At 41.2% G+C, this 19,857-nt stretch overlaps 1 protein-coding gene across 3 annotated transcripts in view; it reads right to left on the reverse strand.

The window, feature by feature from the left end:
- SULF1 (sulfatase 1) overlaps positions 1–19,857 on the reverse strand; it is a 199,467-nt gene that overhangs the window by 23,329 nt on the left and 156,281 nt on the right. For all 3 annotated transcript variants that reach the window (XM_017872747.1, XM_017872745.1, XM_017872746.1), the window contains 6 exons: positions 14,128–14,344; positions 11,234–11,486; positions 9,833–9,929; positions 9,276–9,370; positions 8,906–8,971; positions 7,478–7,650 (listed from right to left, as the gene is read on the reverse strand). In XM_017872747.1, coding sequence (XP_017728236.1) covers positions 7,478–7,650; positions 8,906–8,971; positions 9,276–9,370; positions 9,833–9,929; positions 11,234–11,486; positions 14,128–14,344 — 901 coding nt within the window. The remainder of the gene's footprint in view (positions 1–7,477; positions 7,651–8,905; positions 8,972–9,275; positions 9,371–9,832; positions 9,930–11,233; positions 11,487–14,127; positions 14,345–19,857) is intronic.

A 19,857-nucleotide genomic window follows, 5' to 3' on the forward strand; every position in this document is an offset into this window, starting at 1 on the left:
GCAAACGTAATTATGGTTTTTGCATTGTTGAAATTTGCTGTTTGATATTGGAATGCATTCTTAAATAAATGTGGTTGTATTAATCATTTTAATGGGCAGTTCTTGCTTTTTTTTTGCTAATAACATATTACTTGCTCTTTATGTTTATTTTAGACTATGGAAATGGTGTTAGACAAAAACTAAATTCCAGTGATTTTCTTATTCGAGTTAAAAATGGATCGTAAAGCAGTGGAGACAACTTGCAACATTAACAAAGCATTTGGCCCAGGAACTGCTAACGAACGTACAGTGGAGTGGTGGTTCAATAAGTTTTGCAAAGGACATGAAAGCCTTGAAGATGAGGAGCATAGTGGTGGAACATTGGAAGCTGACAACGACCTTGAGAGCAATCATCGAAGCTGATCCTCTTACAGCTACATGAGAAATTGCGGAAGAACTCAATGTCGACCCTTCTACGGTCATTCGGCATTTGAAGCCAATCAGAAAGGTGAAGAAGCTCGGTAAGTGGGTGCCTTATGAGCTGAGGGGAAAATAAAAAATATCGTCGTTTTGAAGTGTTGTCTTCTCTTATTCTATGCAACAACAACGAACCATTTCTCAATCAGACCGTGACGTGCGATGAACAGCTCAGTGGCTGGACCAAGAAGAAGCTCCAAAGCACTTCCCAAAGTCAAATTCAAACCAAAAAAGGTCTGGTCACTGTTGGGTGGTCTGCTGCTGGTCTGATCCACTACAGCTTTCTGAATCCTGGCCAAACCAGTACATCTGAGAAGTATGTTCAGCAAATCAATGAGATGCATCAAAAACTGCAATGTCTGCAGCCAGCATTGGTCAACAGAAAGAGCCCAATTCTTCTCCATGACAATGCCTGACTGAATGTCGCACAACCAATGTTTCAAAAGTTGAACGAATTGGGCTACGAAGTTTTGCCTTATCTGCCATATTCACCTGACCTCTTGCCAACCAACTACCACTTCTTCAAGCATCTTGACAACTGTTTGTGGGGAAAACGCTTCCACAACCAAAAGAACGTAGAAAATGCTTTCCAAGAGTTCATTGAATCCTGAAGCATGAATTTTTATGCTACAGGAATAAATGAACTTATTTCTTACGGCAAAAATGTGTTGAGTGTAATGGTTCCTATTTTGGTTGATAAAGATGTGTTTGAGCCCAGATATGAGTCCGAAACTGCAATTACTTTTGCACCAACCTAATAGGATAGGTACACGTAATGAGCATTCCTTGTGCACTGTGTACTTTGCATGTACTATAACTCATTTAATCCTCAAAGCCACTTCTTGAGACAGAGGTTATTATTATCATCCTCATTTTAACAGATGGAAAAACCCTAGGCACAGAGACGTTAAGTAATTTGTCCAAGGTCACACGGCTGACAACTGGTAGCACTGGGATTTGGCTACAGAGTTTACATTTTTTTTTTTTTTTGAGACAGTGTCTTGCTCTGTTGCCTAAGCTCACGTGCAGTGGCATGATTAAGGGTCACTGCAGCTTTGACATCCCAGGCTCAAGCGATCCTGTCACCTCAGCCTCCTGTGTTGCTGGGACTACAGGTATGCACCATCACACCTGGTTAGTATTTTATTTTTTGTAGAGATGGGTCTTGGCATGTTGCCTAGGCTGGTCTTGAACTCTTACACTCAAGTGATCTGCCTACCTCGGTCTCTCAAAGTGTTGGGCTCACAGGCATGAGCCACCACGCCCGGCCAAGAGTTTACTCTTAACTACTAGACTCTGCTGTCCTTTGCAGTATCAGGCACACTAAATCTGTCCCCTTAGGCTAAAAGAGATGTTTTAAACAATGAATGAGAAATGATTTTTAAAAATTATTTTAATAGACTATTTTTTAGAGCAATTTTGAGTGAAAAGTACAGACCATTCTCATATAACCCCAGTCCCCACAGATACATAACTTCTCCCACCATAGAAATCTCTCACCAGGGTGGCACACTTGTTACCATCAATGAGCCTATATTGACACATCATTGCTACTCAAAGTTCATAGTTTACACTTGGGTTCACTCTTGGTGTTGTGCATCCTGTGGGTTTGGACAATGCATGATGACATTTATCTGCCATTGTTGTATCACACAGAGTAGTTTCACTGCTCTAAAAATCCTGTGTTCTGCCTATTCACCTCTCTCTCCCTCCAGGAATGATTTTTTTAAAGTTGATTAGCTAATTTAAATATTTTTACACAGTCTGTAATCTGTAATTACGCCTGTAATCCCAGCACTTTGAGATGTTGCAGTGGGCGGATCATCTGAGGTCAGGATGGCCAACATGGTGAAACCCCGTCTTTACTAAAAATACAAAAATTAGCCGGGCGTGGTGGCGGGCGCCTGTAATCCCAGCTACTTGGGAGACTGAGGCAGGAGAATTGCTTGAACTCGGGAGACGGAGATTGCAGCGAGCTGAGATCACGCCACTGCACTCTGGGAGAGCAATGCAGCCTGGGAGACAAGAGTGAAACTCCGTCTCAAAAAGAAAAAAAAAATTTTTTTTACACATTATGTTCTCCAACTTAAAACTTGTATTCTCTCTCTCTCTCTTTTGTTTTGTTTTTTGTTTTTTTTTGTCCTTTGAGATAGGGTCTCACTCTGTCACCCAGTGGCATGATCTGCAGCCTCCTCCACCGGGGCTCAAGTGACCCTCTCACCTCAGCCTCCCAAGTAGCTGGGACTACAAGCAAGCCTGGCTGATTTTCATATTTTTTTTTGTAGAGATAGGGTTTTACCATGTTGCCCAGGCTGGTCTTGAACTCCTGGGCTCAAGCAATCCACCTGCCTCAGCTTCCCAAAGTGCTGGGATTACAGGTGTGAGCCACCATGCCCAGCCAACTTTTACACTCTTAAACTTTTCAGATCCTTTCTGATCTTTTATTTAATGCAAATAGTCTTTGTAATAGACATGCACCTTTTAAATAAAATATGTTACCTCATTTGTAATAACTTATGACAATAATTCTAGGAATGTCACCTAATAAAAGCCATCTATTCTAGAGAACTTCTAAATTATATTAAAACATTAAAAAGCCTTAATACTTGAGATTTGATATCAACAAATCAGATAACAAACTACATATGCTTATTTCAAAGAAAGACCTAAAGCTTGTAGGAAATGACCTGAAGGAGTAGCTGTGGGGAAAAAATCCTAAACTGAATTGAATGAACCAGATTAGATCAAATATAGGCAAAGAAAAGATAATATCTTAAAAATGGATGATTGCAAATGCTTTCATCATTGTATGACTTTTCATTAAAAAATCTCTAAATATGTTATTTATAACATATTGTTTATATGTGAACATTTATCTCACCTCTACATACATTAAAAACCATGGAATCCAAATTTTCTAATCTGTGTAGAAATCTTCCAAATTAACAGTTTAAAAGGGGTTTAAACTTGTTTTATGAAATATACAAATATAATAGCTTTGTATTTGCAAGAATAATTGATCAATCTCAGGGAGAATAGACATTTAATAATAGTGTAATTTCAGTAGAGATGACTGCTTAGTTAATGGTGGCATTAAAAATTACCTAACGTAGATGATGGAATAATGGGTGCAGCAAACCACCATGGCATGTGCATTCCTAGGTAACAAAACTGCACGTTCTGCACATGGACCCCAGAATTTAAAATATAAGAAAAATAAAAATAATAAAATAAATAAATAAATGAATGTCCTGGCCAGGTGTGGTGGCTCACACCTGTAAGCCAGCACTTTGGGAGGCCGAGGCGGGTGGATCACCTGAGGTCAGGTGATCTCAGGTAAGGTCAGCCTGGCCAACAGGGTGAAACCCCGTCTCTACTAAAAATACAAAAGAATTAGCCGGGCGTGGTGGTGGCTGCCTGTAATCCCAGCTACTTGGGAGGCTGAGGCAAGAGAATCACTTGAACTCAAGAGACAGAGGCTGCACTGAGCTGAGAATGCACCATTGCATTCCAGCCTGGGCAACAAGAGCGAAACTCTGTCTTAACAAAAAAAAAAAAAAAAAAAAAAAAAAAAAAAAAAAAAAGAAAAAAAGGAATGTCCTGATTGACTCAGCATGACGTGAAGCACATCTATGGAACCAGAAAATCTTTCTGAGTCACCTTTCATGTGAAAGCAATTAAGATTCCACATCAAACATAAACTGAATGTCTCACTGCATTGTGAAGTGGGACACTGAGATTTGTTTTCCTTAAGCATTCTTTAATAAGTGAGAACAGAATGTTTTGGGACCTCCAAACAATATGAAAACTATTTTAAAAGCTATTTTTAAATCTTTATCTCAAACTTTAAATTTCTATTTTCTTTTTATTTCTTTTCTTTCTTTCTTTTTTTCTTCTGAGATAGGGTCTCACTCTGTCACCCAGGCTGGAGTACAATCATGGCTCACTGCAGCCTTCACCTCCCACACTCAAGTGATCCTCCCACCTCAGCCTCCTGAGTAGCTGGGACTACAGGCGGGCACCACCAAGCCTGGCTAATTTTTGTATTTTTTGTAGAGACAGGGTTTCACCATGTTGCTCAGGCCGGTCTTAAACTCCTGGGTTCAACTGATCCTCTGACCTTGACCTCCCAAAGTGCTAGGATTATAGACATGAATCTCTGTGCATGGACTGTTTATTTTGTATATTTTCGTAATACACAGGCATGTTTGTATAGTAGTGTAATTAAATATAGATGGTGTGTTTATTTTAAAAATTGATATGGGTACATAATAAAAAAATGTTTAGAGACCATTGCATTGGAGGATCTTGTGCCTGGATGGATTTGACTTTTCTTCTTTTTTTCATGTTATTGAGTATTACTATGCCAAGGGCTTAAGTTGACATAGCAAATATGAAGAATATAGCAATAATATTATTAAAATATGTAATAGAATGGATAAAAATATTAAAGCATAGCACACATAGTATTACTTTTTGAAATTTTTACTTTAGTATATATATTACATATACACACAGATACACATATATACTTGTGTATGTGTACATACGTGTATAGGATCCTGATATAAGGTGCGTTTTTTACTGTGGCTTTTTGGGAAAAAATTCTGGAAGCCATTGCCCTAGAATATCAGAGCACCAAGCATACATTGTGTATCAGAAGGAGCATCAAATTTGGTATTGAATGGGATCAGTTCCTAATTCGCTCCTGTGTATAACAGCAGAGTGATAGCAGGCACGTTCCTCACTCACCAGCACAGCGACACCCAGCTCAAAGCTTTGTTAAATTGATATGAGTTGATATGATCTGGATAGGGTGGCTTGCTTGTTTGTTTATTTATTCACCTAATATTAACTAAGCAATTCCTTTGGGTCAGGAATACAGTCTCACACAGACATGGTTTCTTATCTTGAGAAACTTACAGTCTAGTGGAAAGGACAAGAGTCAAGCAAAAACAAAAGTAAAAAAACCCTATGATTATAAATGTAATACGCCCTGTGGGGGAAAAGCAGAGCTTGCTGATAGAGCGTATCAAAGGGTGGACCCTAATCTGAGGCACAGGGAGGGTGTCCACAAGCAGTGACACCGCAATTGAGGTCTGAAGGGTGAGTAGTGTTTGCTGGGCATGGGGCTGTGGGCAAGAGCCTTCCAGGGAGGGGAAACAAGCGCAAAGATCCCATGGCAAGAGGGAGCTTGAGATGCGTGAGGAATAAAGAGAAGCTGAGTGGCGGAAGCAGGCAAGAGCAGAGGCAATGGTCCCAGTGTAGGATTGGTTAGGAGCATGTGGGGTTTTGTTGGATATGTTAAGGATTTTGCTGTATTTTATTTTATTTTTGAGACACGGTCACGTTCTATTGCCCAGGCTAGAGTGTGATGGCACGATCACAGCTCACTGCAGCCTCAGCCTTCTGGGGTCAGGTGAAGGGATTCTGCTCTTTAGCTTAAGAAAAGCAGGTGTCATTAAAAGATCACCCAGCTCCTCTGAGCAGGATGGACTGGTGAGGACCAGAGGGGAGCCTGGGAGGCCACAGAGGAGGCCTGACAGTGGCCGAGGTAAGAAATGGTGGTGGCTTGAGCAGGATGGCCTCAACTCAGATGGCAAAAAGCAGAGAGAGGTATGAAGGGCCTCCTTCTGCCATAAGCAACGATAACCTTGTGGTTTGCAATGGTTCAGCTTTCAAGGAGCTTCCGGTTCTGGATACACCAAAGGCGTGACTTCCTCAGGACCTCTACTTGCACTGTTCCCTCTGCCTGGAACACACTCCCTCCCACGGGGATCACTTCTCTCCATCCTTTAGGTTTCAGCCTAAATTTCACCTCAAAGGCCTGTCTTCCCCACACTCTCTGAAAGGGTCCCATTTAAAAACGTTGATCACTGTTTCCTTCTTAGCACTACTACAACTCATGATTATTTTATTTCATTTACTTTCCTTTTTTTTTCTACCTGTACCCCATTAAAATATATTATGAGCACAGAAAATAAAGTGTCTTGCTAAATGTTGTGTTCCCAGTTACTGTCCCCAGCGATTTGAATAACCCTCAGGGATTCCCACATCACAGTTTCAGAAACTATATTAAAAGTTAAATGCTGTGACTTTAAGAGTTCATTCAGCCTTGATGTGATTTTAAACAGAAATGCAAACATGGATGCTGAAATCAAGAAACATCAAAATGGAAAGGGAAAACATAAAGTCTCCTGGACAAGCCCTAGATCCCCTTAAGAATGGTCTGTCAATTCTTTGGAGTCTCCAACTCCCAGTTTGAGAAACAATAGCCCAGGTGGTCTCTAGTGAGCTTCTCAGTTAGAAGATTCTGTGGTTCATCTACTCTGTAGGCTGGTAAGCTTCAATCAGAGGATGTATTGTAAGAATGTAGGGTATTAGGGTATTACTTCTATATGGCCTCAGTGAATAATGTGCATAGGCCACTAAAGAAAATATAAGCACTAATTTTAAAAGTGCACAAATGTTATTATTCCATATCCTTAGCAATTCAATGTAAAACCAAATCGTTTTGTAGAGTCTCTATTATTCTACAAGTCTGGTGCTGGTACTGAAGTGGACTGAGAATAAGTAGAATATGGGCCCTGCACTGAAGAGGCTTTTACTATTCTTTTACTTCCTTTTATTACACTTACGTACTTGAAATAAAGCAGAACCAAAATCTATTTGGGACAAAATTTTTCATCCATTTATGGGACGTTCATCCATTGCATTATTTAGCTGTAGAACAGTCCTACTGGGAAAAAACTGTGCCAGGTGCTGGCTATTATGTGAAACAACATCATCAGGAGGAAAAACCCAGGGAGAAGCTTGGCATTACCAAACAAAATACCAGAAAAAATTTAAAGAAAACAGTAATATTTAAAATCATTTGAGTTTCCTGTATAGAGTAGAATATGATGCCTTTCTCTTGAATCTTTGCAGATTCCTGGTTTTATGCTGCTGAATTTCTGATCTAAGTTATGAGTCGCTGTCTCTGCATGGTGGCAGGAAGTGGCATTTGGAACAAGCAACTTACGGTTCCAGAACGGGGCTGTCTGCCAGTGGTTGTTGTCGTGTGTGAAGCAAGTAAGGCCAGGCAGGCTGCACTCTTCTCCCTTCCTCTGCCGTCTCTTCTCCTTCCTCTCCTTTTTCCTCCTACGATTCTCCTTGAAAAGTTGCAGCTTGCTATCGACTTCCTGAGCAGCCTCTCTGTTCCAAGAGAAGGGATTTTTTTGAGTGTTCAGAAGGTACTTTTTCAATTAAAAGTAGGCTTGTTGCTGTGAGTCTTGCATGAATATTTAGATGCTTGATAAGAGATAATGGACGACCTTCAATTTGTATAGACGGACTTAAAATAGAATCAGGAATAGTGAAGACAGGCCGGGCACAGTGGCTTGCACCTGTAATCCCAGCACTTTGGGAGGCTGAGGAGAGCAGATCACTTGAGGTCACGAGTTTGAGATCAGCTTGGCCAATATGGTGAAACCCTGTCTCTGCTAAAAATATAAAAATTAGCCGGATGTGGTGATGCACAACTGTAGTCCCAGCTACTAGGGGATGAGGCACAAGAATCTCTTGAACTCAGGAGGTGGGGATTGTAGTGAGCCAAGATTGCACCACTGCACTAAAGCCTGGGCAACAGAGTGAGACTCTGTCTCAAAAAAAAAAAAAAAAAAAGAAAGGAATGCTGAAGGCAAATGAATTCAGTGACAGCTTCTTGGGACCTTATTGAACCTAAGAGGACCAACATTTTTCTCTTCATGTGCATGGAAACACCGATGGAAATAAATGTCAATGTGAATGAGAGGATCCTGCTAGCCACACTCTTTGGATAAATGGCTTATTTTTTTTGGCAGCCGAGTACCAATCAGCCATTGAGTTAAAGGTTAGTTGAACCAGATGGCTTGGATTAAAAGGTTTAAAAAATTCTTCGACAAAGAAAAAGTTTAGATAGCCTTTATTTTTTAGAATTATTTTTTATTTTATTTTTTATATAAAAGCTTAAACTTTGTTAAGGTTTAAATACTAAATCTCCTACACATGCAAATTTTGCTATTATTTAAAAACATTTATGTTTCTTCCCACTTTCACAATTCAGCACTGTTCCAGGCTACTCTATAGAACACCGACAGCACTGAGAGTCTGTAACCCTCAAGCACTCTCCACAGAAACCAGTGCATGGAGTAAAATCTAGTTACTGGTCCTATCTGCCAGGTAGGGAGCACTCATAGAATGACAGTGGAGCTCAGCATGGCTCCCCGACAAAGGATGCCAAGAGCACTGCTACAGTCCCTTGGTGAGGTGGGGCTTTGCTTTCAACTTCATGAGCTAGGTGCCCTCCTAGATGGGTCTACTTCTTCTGAAGCGGCACTGCGGGGAACACAGGGGTCCCTCCAGCCTCTTCGAAGGGCCAGGTGGACACTCACTGACTCCCAGCAAATGTGGAAAACAGAGAGTTACTTACTTGAATGGGTGAAGATGGCTCTTGATTTTCTCTTGCTTTTTTACACCTTTCTCTTTATTGTAATAGCTGCAGGTGCAAAGATTAAAAAGTGAGCCTACATAACCTTGCATTGGATCAAAGTGTTCATTTTATAAAAAGAAAGCAAAATAGAAAGAAGGAAGGCAGTTGTGTTGTAAGTATTTTAGCTGAATGGGATTTTTTACTTCCTGCTTAAGTTTAAGCATATTTAATTTGATTTAAATAGCTTAGGTTATCATACTCTATGACCATACATTCTATAGGTAAAAGAGAAAAATGAGCCCAGTGCTAATGCCTCTGGCTTGTGTAAAAATGAATTTGGAAAGTGGAGCATGGATGGAAACAAGCTCACCTTTGTTTACTGCAGCTGCATTCCTCAGGCTTCCTTCTCTTCAGATGTCCTCTCACTTCTCTTAAATTCTTAATTTTATCTTGCAGAGCTTCAATCTGGAAAACATGTTTTCAAGCAATTACATGTTAAGATCAGGATTTTCTTTACAAAGTACTTTTCTTTTCACCTTGTTTTCTCTGTTTTGTAATAATAGCTATTCATCTGAGATGATACTTAACATAGAAACAAACTGGGCATAAAATATGTCTATATAGACTCTATATTCCAACCCATGTGTTACAGATAAACAGTAGCAGATTCCTTTTTTTATAACGGAATCATTTTCTCACAGAGATTTCAAAAGGCCATGGAGTCAGTTCCCAGTCTCTTCTCACACTCTATATTGTTTTCAGTAGGACTATCCTTAAATCACTGGAGAAAGACAAATAACTTTGTTTTGTATTTTTCACATAATTATAGATGATGTGTATCCATGGTATGTCCCACCAGGCACCGCAGGGCTGGCAGGCCGAGTGTGAGTCTGGAATATATCTGACAGTCACACAGCCACGGCTAACCTCTTTGTCAATGTATGCCTTATGGTCCTTCCACGCTCTGGCTGAGTGGTACAGTTCTCTCTCACAATGGATCGTGTCATTGGGAAGAATAAAACACCTGCAAAACAAACCAAAACCATGTCAAATGGGTTTATATTCTAACAGTAGAAAACACTCAAGATCGCAAAGAGAACTTTTAATCCTCAAAATCCTTAATGTTGACACATGCAGTAACCGTTGAGCTGATCCAAGACCAGCATCAATGGGAATATGTTCTAGTCACCAGTGAGGACAAAATGTCACATGGGTGGATGGTGTCACAACTCTGTGACTAAGATCATCCCTATGACCACTTTTCAAGGCAGTTCTGAATACTCACAACCCCATGAACAGGATACCACCAAAAAACTCAAGTTCAACTGACATAGAACAAAAGGGACGACCTTTCACATCACAATGCAAATGGCTTGTTTGAAGAAAAGCAGATTCAGAAGGGGAGTATTAATTCCACTCATTTTGTTAAAAAGAGAGTGCCCTAAGTACCCCACTGAGTTTTGAAGTAAAGATACAGCTCCAGGGATAGACAGCAGGTGGGATGTGGGGTTAATCAATAATGTAAGAGAAATGCATTCTGGTCTAAACCCCTTAGTATGTAACTGTACCAACTTCAGGCACTAGGAGGCCAGAACCTCACAGATAAAAATCCTGGCAGAGCGCACAGTGCCCCATCTCCCCAAAGTGATACAATTAGGGAGAAAACAAAGATCTTGCTAATAAATTCAGAAAGAAAACATTTCCTAATCATGAGAGTAAGTAGACTTTGGAAGGAGCCAAAGAACAAAGTGAGTTCATTAAACCTATGAGGGAATCATCTCCCTTCCCTGTCTCCATGACTTCCAAGGCCCTCTCTGTGATCTGGACTGGTTAGATATTTGTATGTCTTACATCCATTCGTAACCTACATCATCTTTCTGGAAGTGTCTCTGGGACTCACTGCCCTCCCTTGGCCTGTGTTTCATTTCTGAGGCTGTGACCACACAACTGCTCCAAGTGACAGTGATCGTGCAACATGGAAGAACTTCCAGCCTCTGAAATTGTTTCCATTTGTTTTCTAGACGCCTGCAAAGGTAACTGCCTAGGCTCATGAACTCCATGCCTGCTAAGTCAAGATGTGATGGAATTACTCTGGCTGGATTCCTAGCTGATCAGTCTTAATGTGAAATCAAACCCAAAGCACGCGTCGAAGCCTATGATTGCGTGGACTCATTGTTTATTTAACCCTCAGTTGCTACGTAGGCCAGCCCTCAGGCACTGTATTGCCAAGTGATACTGCTTTTTTGCCAAGTGCAAAATGGTGATAATATGGTGTGTTGTGGTGGTAATTCTGAACTCAATCCTAGTCAACAAATAAAGTCTTCTTACTTGTGTGTCACTCGGACAGTGGTAGGTGGGCCCACGGCGTTGCTGCTATCTGCCAGCATCCTGCCCCTGTTGCCACCACTGGAAGCCTGGAGATCTCTTGGCCCCTTGTGGCCTTCATCATGACGCTTAGCAATGTTTCTTGGTTGCAACACCTGTAATTCTTCTTCTTCCAGATTTATGTCATATATTTCGCCTTCAAATTCGACGGACAAAGAACGTGTCTGCCGAGTATGGACAAATCTGGGCTTGTACTCTAGAAGTAAGGGAAGATACATTACTATGGATGTCCTGATATAGCTTACAAGGGAAGAAAGTGATCACCTGGTCCAGGAAGCATCCTGGAGAGGAGAAAGCAGTCCATGCTCCATTGCTGAGCGGCATCGTGGTGCCTGCAATTCACGGTAGCAGAGGTTGGATTCTTGTCTGGCAGTGCCATTGCCTGGCAGTGTGATGGATGACATACTTCTCTGGGCTTTCAGCCCTTCATCTGTCAAGTGGGGGGTTGGTCCAGGTGATTTCTAGGATCCTTTTTCCTCGTGGCAGGCTGTGAACTTCTACATTTGGTTTTCAACGTGAACTGCTCAGGCTATTTTTTTGGATAAAACCATATTCCCAATTATGGTATTAATAACAATGGCTATCATTTATTGAGCTTTTGCTATGTATTATATACTTCCTATTTATCTCTAATCCAGAGTCTTGAAAGACAGGTATTATTATAAAACCCTTAAGTACAAAACATCAGATTGTCAACACAGGTTCATCCTTATTTTATGGACGAGAAAAATGAAGTTTTGAATGTCACATACATTTTGCAAGCTTATGGAGCTAGGACTATAATCTCTCAGACTATGAAGCCTTACCACTACATTGGGCTGTGTTTTCAAAAAGGCAAATGCTCTAGACAACTTCTATTTGTACAAATAGTAGAGGATTACTCTAAGAAGAATTAAATTTTGCTAATGCTTTCATCAGCCAATTCACTTTTATACCTGGCAGAGGAGGGTTAAGGCAGGGGGTGGGCGGGCAGGGATGGGGAGAGGGCAGCATACTTTCTGGTGACTATGGAACCATTTTAAGAGCTCATGTGTACCAGATAAGAACTTCAATGTGCAAACACTGGATGCTCTTAGCTCTGTAGCAGCATATTCATCTGGCCTTATCTCATTAGCCTAACACAGAAAGAAGTGGGGCATACTGGCTGTGAAATCAGAATTATCATGCTTCTGAGACAGCTCTCAGCAGAATCCTGCAGTTTCCAGATCAGGGAGCAACCTCCGTGACAGTAGGGGGGTCAATAAGAGTGCCCTGAGTTCCATCCTTGCAGAAAGGGTGAAAATCGACTCCTGTTGTCAAGTACACAAGATTCCATACAGTTTGAAAGAGCTGTCCTAGACCTGTGTTTGGGCCTAATACTGAAAAATCAATGGGCTTTATGCTCAGTACCTGGGAAACAAGGTCGAACTTTCTGGAAGAGAAGAGGGCACACTTTCTTCTAAGCTGAATGTTGCTAATCAGCTTCTGAAAAAGGAACGTGCCAGGGGTCCTAGTTCCTTATTACTTTTTTTTTTTTTGAGACAGAGTCTCACTCTGTCAACCAGGCTGGAGTGCAGTGGTGCCATCTCGGCTCACTGCCACCTCTGCATCCCAGGTTCAAGCGATTCTCCTACCTCAGAAGTAGCTGGGATTACAGGCATGTGCTACCATGCCCAGCTAATTTTTTTGAGATGGGGTTTCACCAGGTTGGTCAGGCTGGTCTTGAATCCCTGAACTCAAATGATCTGCCTGCCTTGGCCTCCCAAAGTGCTGGGATTACGGGCATGAGTCACCGCGCCTGGCCTTATTGATTTTCAGAAATTTGGTATATTTGTGTGAGTTATTAGACCTGGAATTTTTCTCTCAGGGAAGAAAAAAATCTCCCAAAGATTCTTAGCATTTTGGCTTATGGATTCCTTTAAAATTTGTTAAAAGTTGTTGACATGGAAACAAATATCCATATACACATGGAAAACACTTAACAGTTTTGGATGAAGTATCAGGGGCAAATGGCCCTAAAGCCCATATTGTGGAGTCTACAATAAAAATGCCTGTTCTCAGGGCTTCCATTGTTCTAGTGTGTGATTTGATTCCCAAATCTTTGACATAGAATTTAATTTACTTAAGTTGCTTCTTTCCAAACCATTATAGAAAGAAATCACCATAAAATTGAGTCATTTTTCATGTTACTCCACTAGGTGGTACTAGATTCATTCTTTTGTGGAAGGTGTTAGTCTGGATTTTCACATTTATATAATCATAGGTTTCTCATAGCTGCCTAATCGAGGTTTTATTAAGAAGATGCTAGGAAGTGCTTTTCATACTGAATTCAACTAGTTTGTCCCTGCCAGTCAACAAGATCCAGCGATTTGACGGAATTAAAAAATACATACATTGTCGTAAAACAGAGATTAAAATATATGCCTTAAAAAAGTGTTTATGCTTTTCCTCTTAAAGTTAAATGCATACACACTGAAACCCGTGTTTACTCTTTTTTAAAGCAACTTAAGGCAGACAAATCAGGACATTGGCATTGCGGTAAAATAAAATGGACTTAAACCATATCCTTTACCTTTTGGAATAGCCATTTTATAAACTCTTTTATGTGTGCATATGTTTCACTTCTGGTGCTTTTACAAACTATATTTTCATTCTATGCTTAAGTGAAAATGTTTGCAAAGCAAAATGTCACATTAATCTTAGCTTTCTTATTTTAAATAGAGCAACGATGTGCTTTTAGCCTGAAAACGATGCATTGATAATATCTAAAATGTAGAAGGAGCAACCCTTTCGTCTCTCTATTGTTTATTCCCACAGGCCTACGCCACCATCGAGATGGTCACAAAAGTGTGGCTTACTTGGAGTCCCCTGGTTTCTCAAGAATTGCCGTTGACTCTTTCTTTGGCTTCTGCTGGCACGGTAACTGGACTCTCTACAACTGCACTCTTTGTCTCTGTCATGGAAGCCGCGAGCATAGAGGTTCCGCGTGCTCTGCCGGACTGTGAGCAGGTCACTGGGTCCTTTACACTTGTGAATTCGAAGCTTGCCGGATGTATCCTCAATGCATTGCCACTTCTGCAAAAGCCAACGTGAAAGCAGTTTACCGATTCTGCTCCAGGTGTTATTGATTAAGAGCCCCTCCCTTAGTTTTTTTTTTTTTCTTTTCTTTTTTTAGAAGCACTGGCAATATCTTTCAGGAGAGTGAATGAAGAAAGGTAAGCTTTTAAGTGACCCCGCAATAACTCGACTCTCAGTTATTTCTTTCACTGTAGGCAAATACAGATGACCACGAAATCACTGGAAATCAAACTACCTCAATGACACTAGAGCCAAAAACTGATATATGAATCCTCAGCACGCAGACTAAACAGTCTTGAATGAAACATGTAAAAGCTGTTAGTTCACCAAGACACACAGAGCAGCTGTCAGGACTGCTTTCACCAGACCCCTCTTGCTCTGGAAAAACAAACTTGGCCGCTTTGTTCTCCGCTCCTGAATTTCTAATGTGAGCCAGGGAAGAGTGGCACATGAGGAAGACAGAGATGAGTTTAATTGGAGCCCATCATGGGGCGAGCCGACTCTCACAGACACCAGACATTAGCAAACTTGTCAGGCTTTCTTTTGTGTCTTTTCTTATCCTTCTAAGAACATTGTGATATGGACAGCAGACAGGGAAACACTGGGTAGAAGAAGGTAGTTTCCTGGCAAAGGCCCCACCCTCAAGCCTGGGGATCTACGGCCCTAAATGGGGACAGGCATTCCTGTTTTTGTACCCCAAAAGTTGTTTATGGCCTGCCATGCCCCCTATCCTGTGCCCATATAAACCCTGAAACCCAGGCTCCAGAAGCAGACAAGGAGATGAGGAGACAAGCAGACGAATGGTGGAACAAGGTGGCAGAGAAAGACAGAAGAGGAGGAATGTCTGAACACTGAGAGGAGCTTGGCTGGGGGTGGTCGGAGAGGAGTGTGGCTGTCCAGTGGCCAAACTGGGGAAGATCATCTTCCCACTCCATCCCCGCTTCTGGCTCCCCATCCGTCCTACTGAGAGCCACCTCCACCACTCAGTAAAATTCTGCATTCATCCTTCAAGCCCGTGCGTGACCTGATTCTTCCAGGAGCTAGGCAAGAGCTTGGAATACAGAAAGCTGTCATATTGGTGGCCCTCTGCCCTTGTCAAAAGGCAGAGGGTCCATTGAGCTGGTTAACAATCTGTCTGCAGATGGCAAGGCTAAAAGAGCATTGTAACACTGGGGCCATAGGCGCCTGCCCCTAGATACTACTGCAGGGCTGGAGCCCAAAGGACGTGCCCTGGTTCCTGTACCTGCCCATCTGTGTGCTCCCCCTCTCATCAGGGGTTTGAGCAGTGGTGGTGACTGAGCAGGTGTGCCACACCCCTGTTGCACATCCTATGAAGGGGATCAGGAAACTCTCCAGTTTCAACTGCACACTCAGCAGAGAGTGGGCATGCTCCTATGTGAGACAGTTCACTTCCCAACAGACACATATGGGGAGCTTGCACTGACTTTTCTAGACTGAGCTTTCTAACACGCCTGCCACAGATGCTGCAGGCTTACATCCGAGTAAATATGACACTGCCTCCGGACTAAGTGTCCTTGCACTTACTGAATCTCAATCAACCTGGCTGAAATAATAGCTTTTCACCCTGGGGGTCATTTTCTGGGATCCTCCACATCTTACTTAAAGACTGAATAACTTCTTTTACATTTTATTTTCCCCCTTCTCCCTACAAAATTAATTTGGGAGGCGGGAAGAATATTTAATTTTAATTGGCCACAGTTGTCACAGAGTTAAAATATAGTGTTATCAAACTTTTGTCTTTTTTCCTTTCCGTGTAGGTCTATCAGTTGTGTACTATTATCTACTGAAACTTCTCTTTATCCTTCATTGTTTTTGTTCATATCTAAAGAGTGAGAAGCTCTTCTTTAAATGGATGCATTTCTAACCTATGGACAGTACAATACTATCTGCACTGTAAAAGTACGTTTTTTTGTGCCACGTATATTTTCAAATATATTCAAATAAATAATTATTAAATAAAACATATTCTTTCATGCATCATTTAAAAGATCTCATATCCCCCTCTTGTACCAGTACCATATCTGGGGTGACATCTTTGTTGCAAAGTGTCCTACTGCAAGGCAAAGTTTGGTCAAAGGTCCTAGACGGCCTTGTAGATAACTGACACTCATGTACAAAATGACATGCAGTTATTCACAATGAACCAAGATGCAGAGCCACGATTTGCTTTCTCCTAAGGGAGTTGTATGTCTTCAATATATGTTGAATTATCAGAGCTGCTTTTTGGCTTCTACTATATAATCCCCAAATCCTAGAGATACAGGGCTTCTTCTATGATTTTGCTTTAGCCCTTTATACTCTTGGTACTACTGAATTTGGTTGTTTCAAGCCATATCAGGGTACAACCTTTTTTTGTGGATTAGCTAGAATGTCTTGAATGTTTAACATCTTCACCCAGAGAAGCAGGAGCTCAAGGGACAGACAGGCAACTAATGAGTCATCCCTCAGGATCCACTGAGAATTGGGTCCAGGATGCCCTGCAGATACCCAAATCCATGAATGCTCAAGTCTGTGATGTAAAATATAGTATTTCTATATAACCTACATACACACTCTTGTATACTTTATCTCTACATTAACTGTAATACCTAATATAATAAAATGCTATATAAATAGTAGTTACTCTGTATTGTTTAGGGAATAATGACAGGAAAAAAGTTTATGCAGGTTCAATATAGACGAAATCATCTTTTCTTTTTCGATTCTTTCAATCTGCAGTTGGTTGAATCCACAGATGTAGAACCCATGGATACAGAGGGCGGATTTTACTTACAAAGCCGCAAAAAGGCAACACAAACAAGAACAGCCTAAGGACTAAGTTAGAGATGATTTAACTTAAAAATTGTGAAGTCAACTTAATTAAACACAGGAAGTTAGATCAGATGAGTGGTTCTCAAATTTGGCTGGACATTGGGACTTTCAGAAGCTCCCCAGATGATTCAAATGTGCCGTTGGAGTTTAGGCCACTGCTTTACATTAGCAACTGCTTACCGGACAGTTTTGCAGCTGGATTCCATGGGGAAGGCAGGAGGGATATATTTAAGTCTAAGTAGCTCAGATGCATAGGTCTTTGAGAGGGATGCATGTAATTGGTGGGAGTGGCGTGTGCAAAGGAAGCTGTGTCTAGAAATGTACTGATGTAAGCAGGTCAGAAAATGACTCCAGTTGGATGAATGAATACTATCAGTGCACCTATGCTTTCAGGACTATGTGCTTTATTTGAGTGAAACCAGTTATCCTTGTGCTCTCTCCACAGTTAGTTGATAAGTGACAGAATTTTGACTTAGCTGAAAACTGCATGTGGCCTGTTCCATGATTCTGCCATTTAATGCGGACATCAGTGGTTTCCACGCCTGGGTTTGTGGCACTCACAGACCCAATTATAGCATTCATGGCTATCCAATTAGCTTGAGGATGTGCCATGAAATGATCAAAAAAGTTCTCAGAGCTGGGCACAGTGGCTCAAACCTATAATCCCAGTACATCAGGAGGCCATGGCAGGTGGATTGCTTGAGTCCAGGAGTTTGAGAACAGCCTGGGCAACATGGTGAAACCCTGTCTCTACAAAAAAAAAAAAAAATATATATGTACACACACACACACACACACACACACACACACACACACACATATATGGCTAAGCATGCTGGCACATGCCTGCGGTCCCAGCAACTAGGAGGGAGGCTGAGGTGCAAGGATCACTTGAGCCCAGGAGGTTGGGGCTGCAGTGAGTTGAGACCATGCCATCATGCCACTGCACTATAGATAGCCTGGACTCAGAAACTGACAGACATCTCCATTAACATATAACTATATGCCATATAGAATTATTGCTGGGGAAAGTATTGCCAAAATAAAAAACTTTTTGTAACTTTGCAAAGTTTGGGAATTAGTGGCATTTGAGTGTCTGTCTGTATGTATATCTGTCTTAAATTCAAATGGTTTAAGGCTTATCCATCTACTTGGATGATCTCTCAATCTAGCATTTAAAAATGAAGAGTTGACTGCTTAATGCCTAGAGGAGCAAAGTAATTGGCTAGTGAATTCACAATCCACAGCCAAGTGGAAGCATAAGAGGTGCTCCATCTTCTATCAGACAGGAAAATATGGCTAATTTTATTCTTGAGGACGGGTGCGGTGGCTCAGGCCTGTAATCCCAGCACTTTGGGAGGCCAAGGTGGGTGGATCGTCTGAGGTCAGGAGTTCAAGACTAGCCTGGCCAATGTGTCAAAACCCTCTCTCTACTAAAAATACAAAAAAAAAAAAAAAAAAAAAAAAAGGCCAGGCACAGTGGCTCAAGCCTGGAATTCCAGAACTTTGGGAGGCTGAGGCAGGCGAATTGCCTGAGGACAGGAGTTCAAGACCAGCCTGGACAACATGGTGAAACCCCGTCTCTACTAAAAATACAAAAATTAGCTGGGCATGGTGGCGCACGTCTGTAGTCCTAGCTACTTGGGAGGCTGAGGCAGGAGAATCGCTTGAACCTGGGAGGTGGAGGTTGCCGTGAACCGAGATCATGCCACTGCACTCCAGGCTGGGTGACAGAGCAAGACTCCGTCTCAAAAAACAAACAAAAAACAAACAAACAAATATTAGCCAGGTGGTGGCACATGCCTGTAGTCCCAGCTATTTGGGAGGCTGAGGCAGGAGAATGGCTTGAACCTGAGAGGCAGAGGTTGCAGTTGAGCCAAGATTGGAGCCACTGCACTCCAGCCTGAGTGCACAGCAAACTCCATCTCAAATATATATATATGAAATAATATATATTAATATAATATTATAATATTATATATATTCATTCTTGAAAAATAATGGCCTAAAGTCTTTTGTGGATCTAATTTATATCAACTTTAGTACAAATACTAATTTTAAAGCACATGACCATAGTGAAAACCTGCGGTTTTTATAATCACAATGCATTAAAAGAATTCTGCCTATTTTGTTTGTCTTTTGCCCTGGAGGATCTGAGGGTACAAGTAGATTCCTGTAGAACACAAAGGTGTAGGCAGAAGTTTTAGTGACTTAGGCTATTTGGAATCCAAGTTGAATTTCCCATTAGCCAAATTCTTTGTTGATTTCCTATGGGATAGAGAAGAAGGGAAACGGTGTTTCCTTCCTGAAGAGTTGAATTTAACCACACTGGATGTCTGGCACTGTCCTTAGCTATGATAATGTAGCATACAAAATCAAATATACATACATATATGCATATATATCTACACACATGCATACAAACATATATTATCCATACATACTACATATATACATGTATCTACACACATACTTGGATAAAGCAAGAGCCACAAACAAAAATGTCAATTGTATCTTCTACCATGGACCCTTTGAAAAAGTCATACACCCTGTTAGATAAAGTAATTAACTAGAGGCTTTGAAAATCTTCCTACTGGCAAGCATACTAGGAATTTTAATGAAATGTAATTACCACACATTGCTACAGCCATTTTAGAACTGGATATCATGACAATTTT

This window comes from Rhinopithecus bieti, unplaced genomic scaffold (assembly GCF_001698545.2).
Source record: "Rhinopithecus bieti isolate Rb0 unplaced genomic scaffold, ASM169854v2 scaffold_6536, whole genome shotgun sequence".
In the NCBI taxonomy this organism is placed as follows: domain Eukaryota; kingdom Metazoa; phylum Chordata; class Mammalia; order Primates; family Cercopithecidae; genus Rhinopithecus; species Rhinopithecus bieti.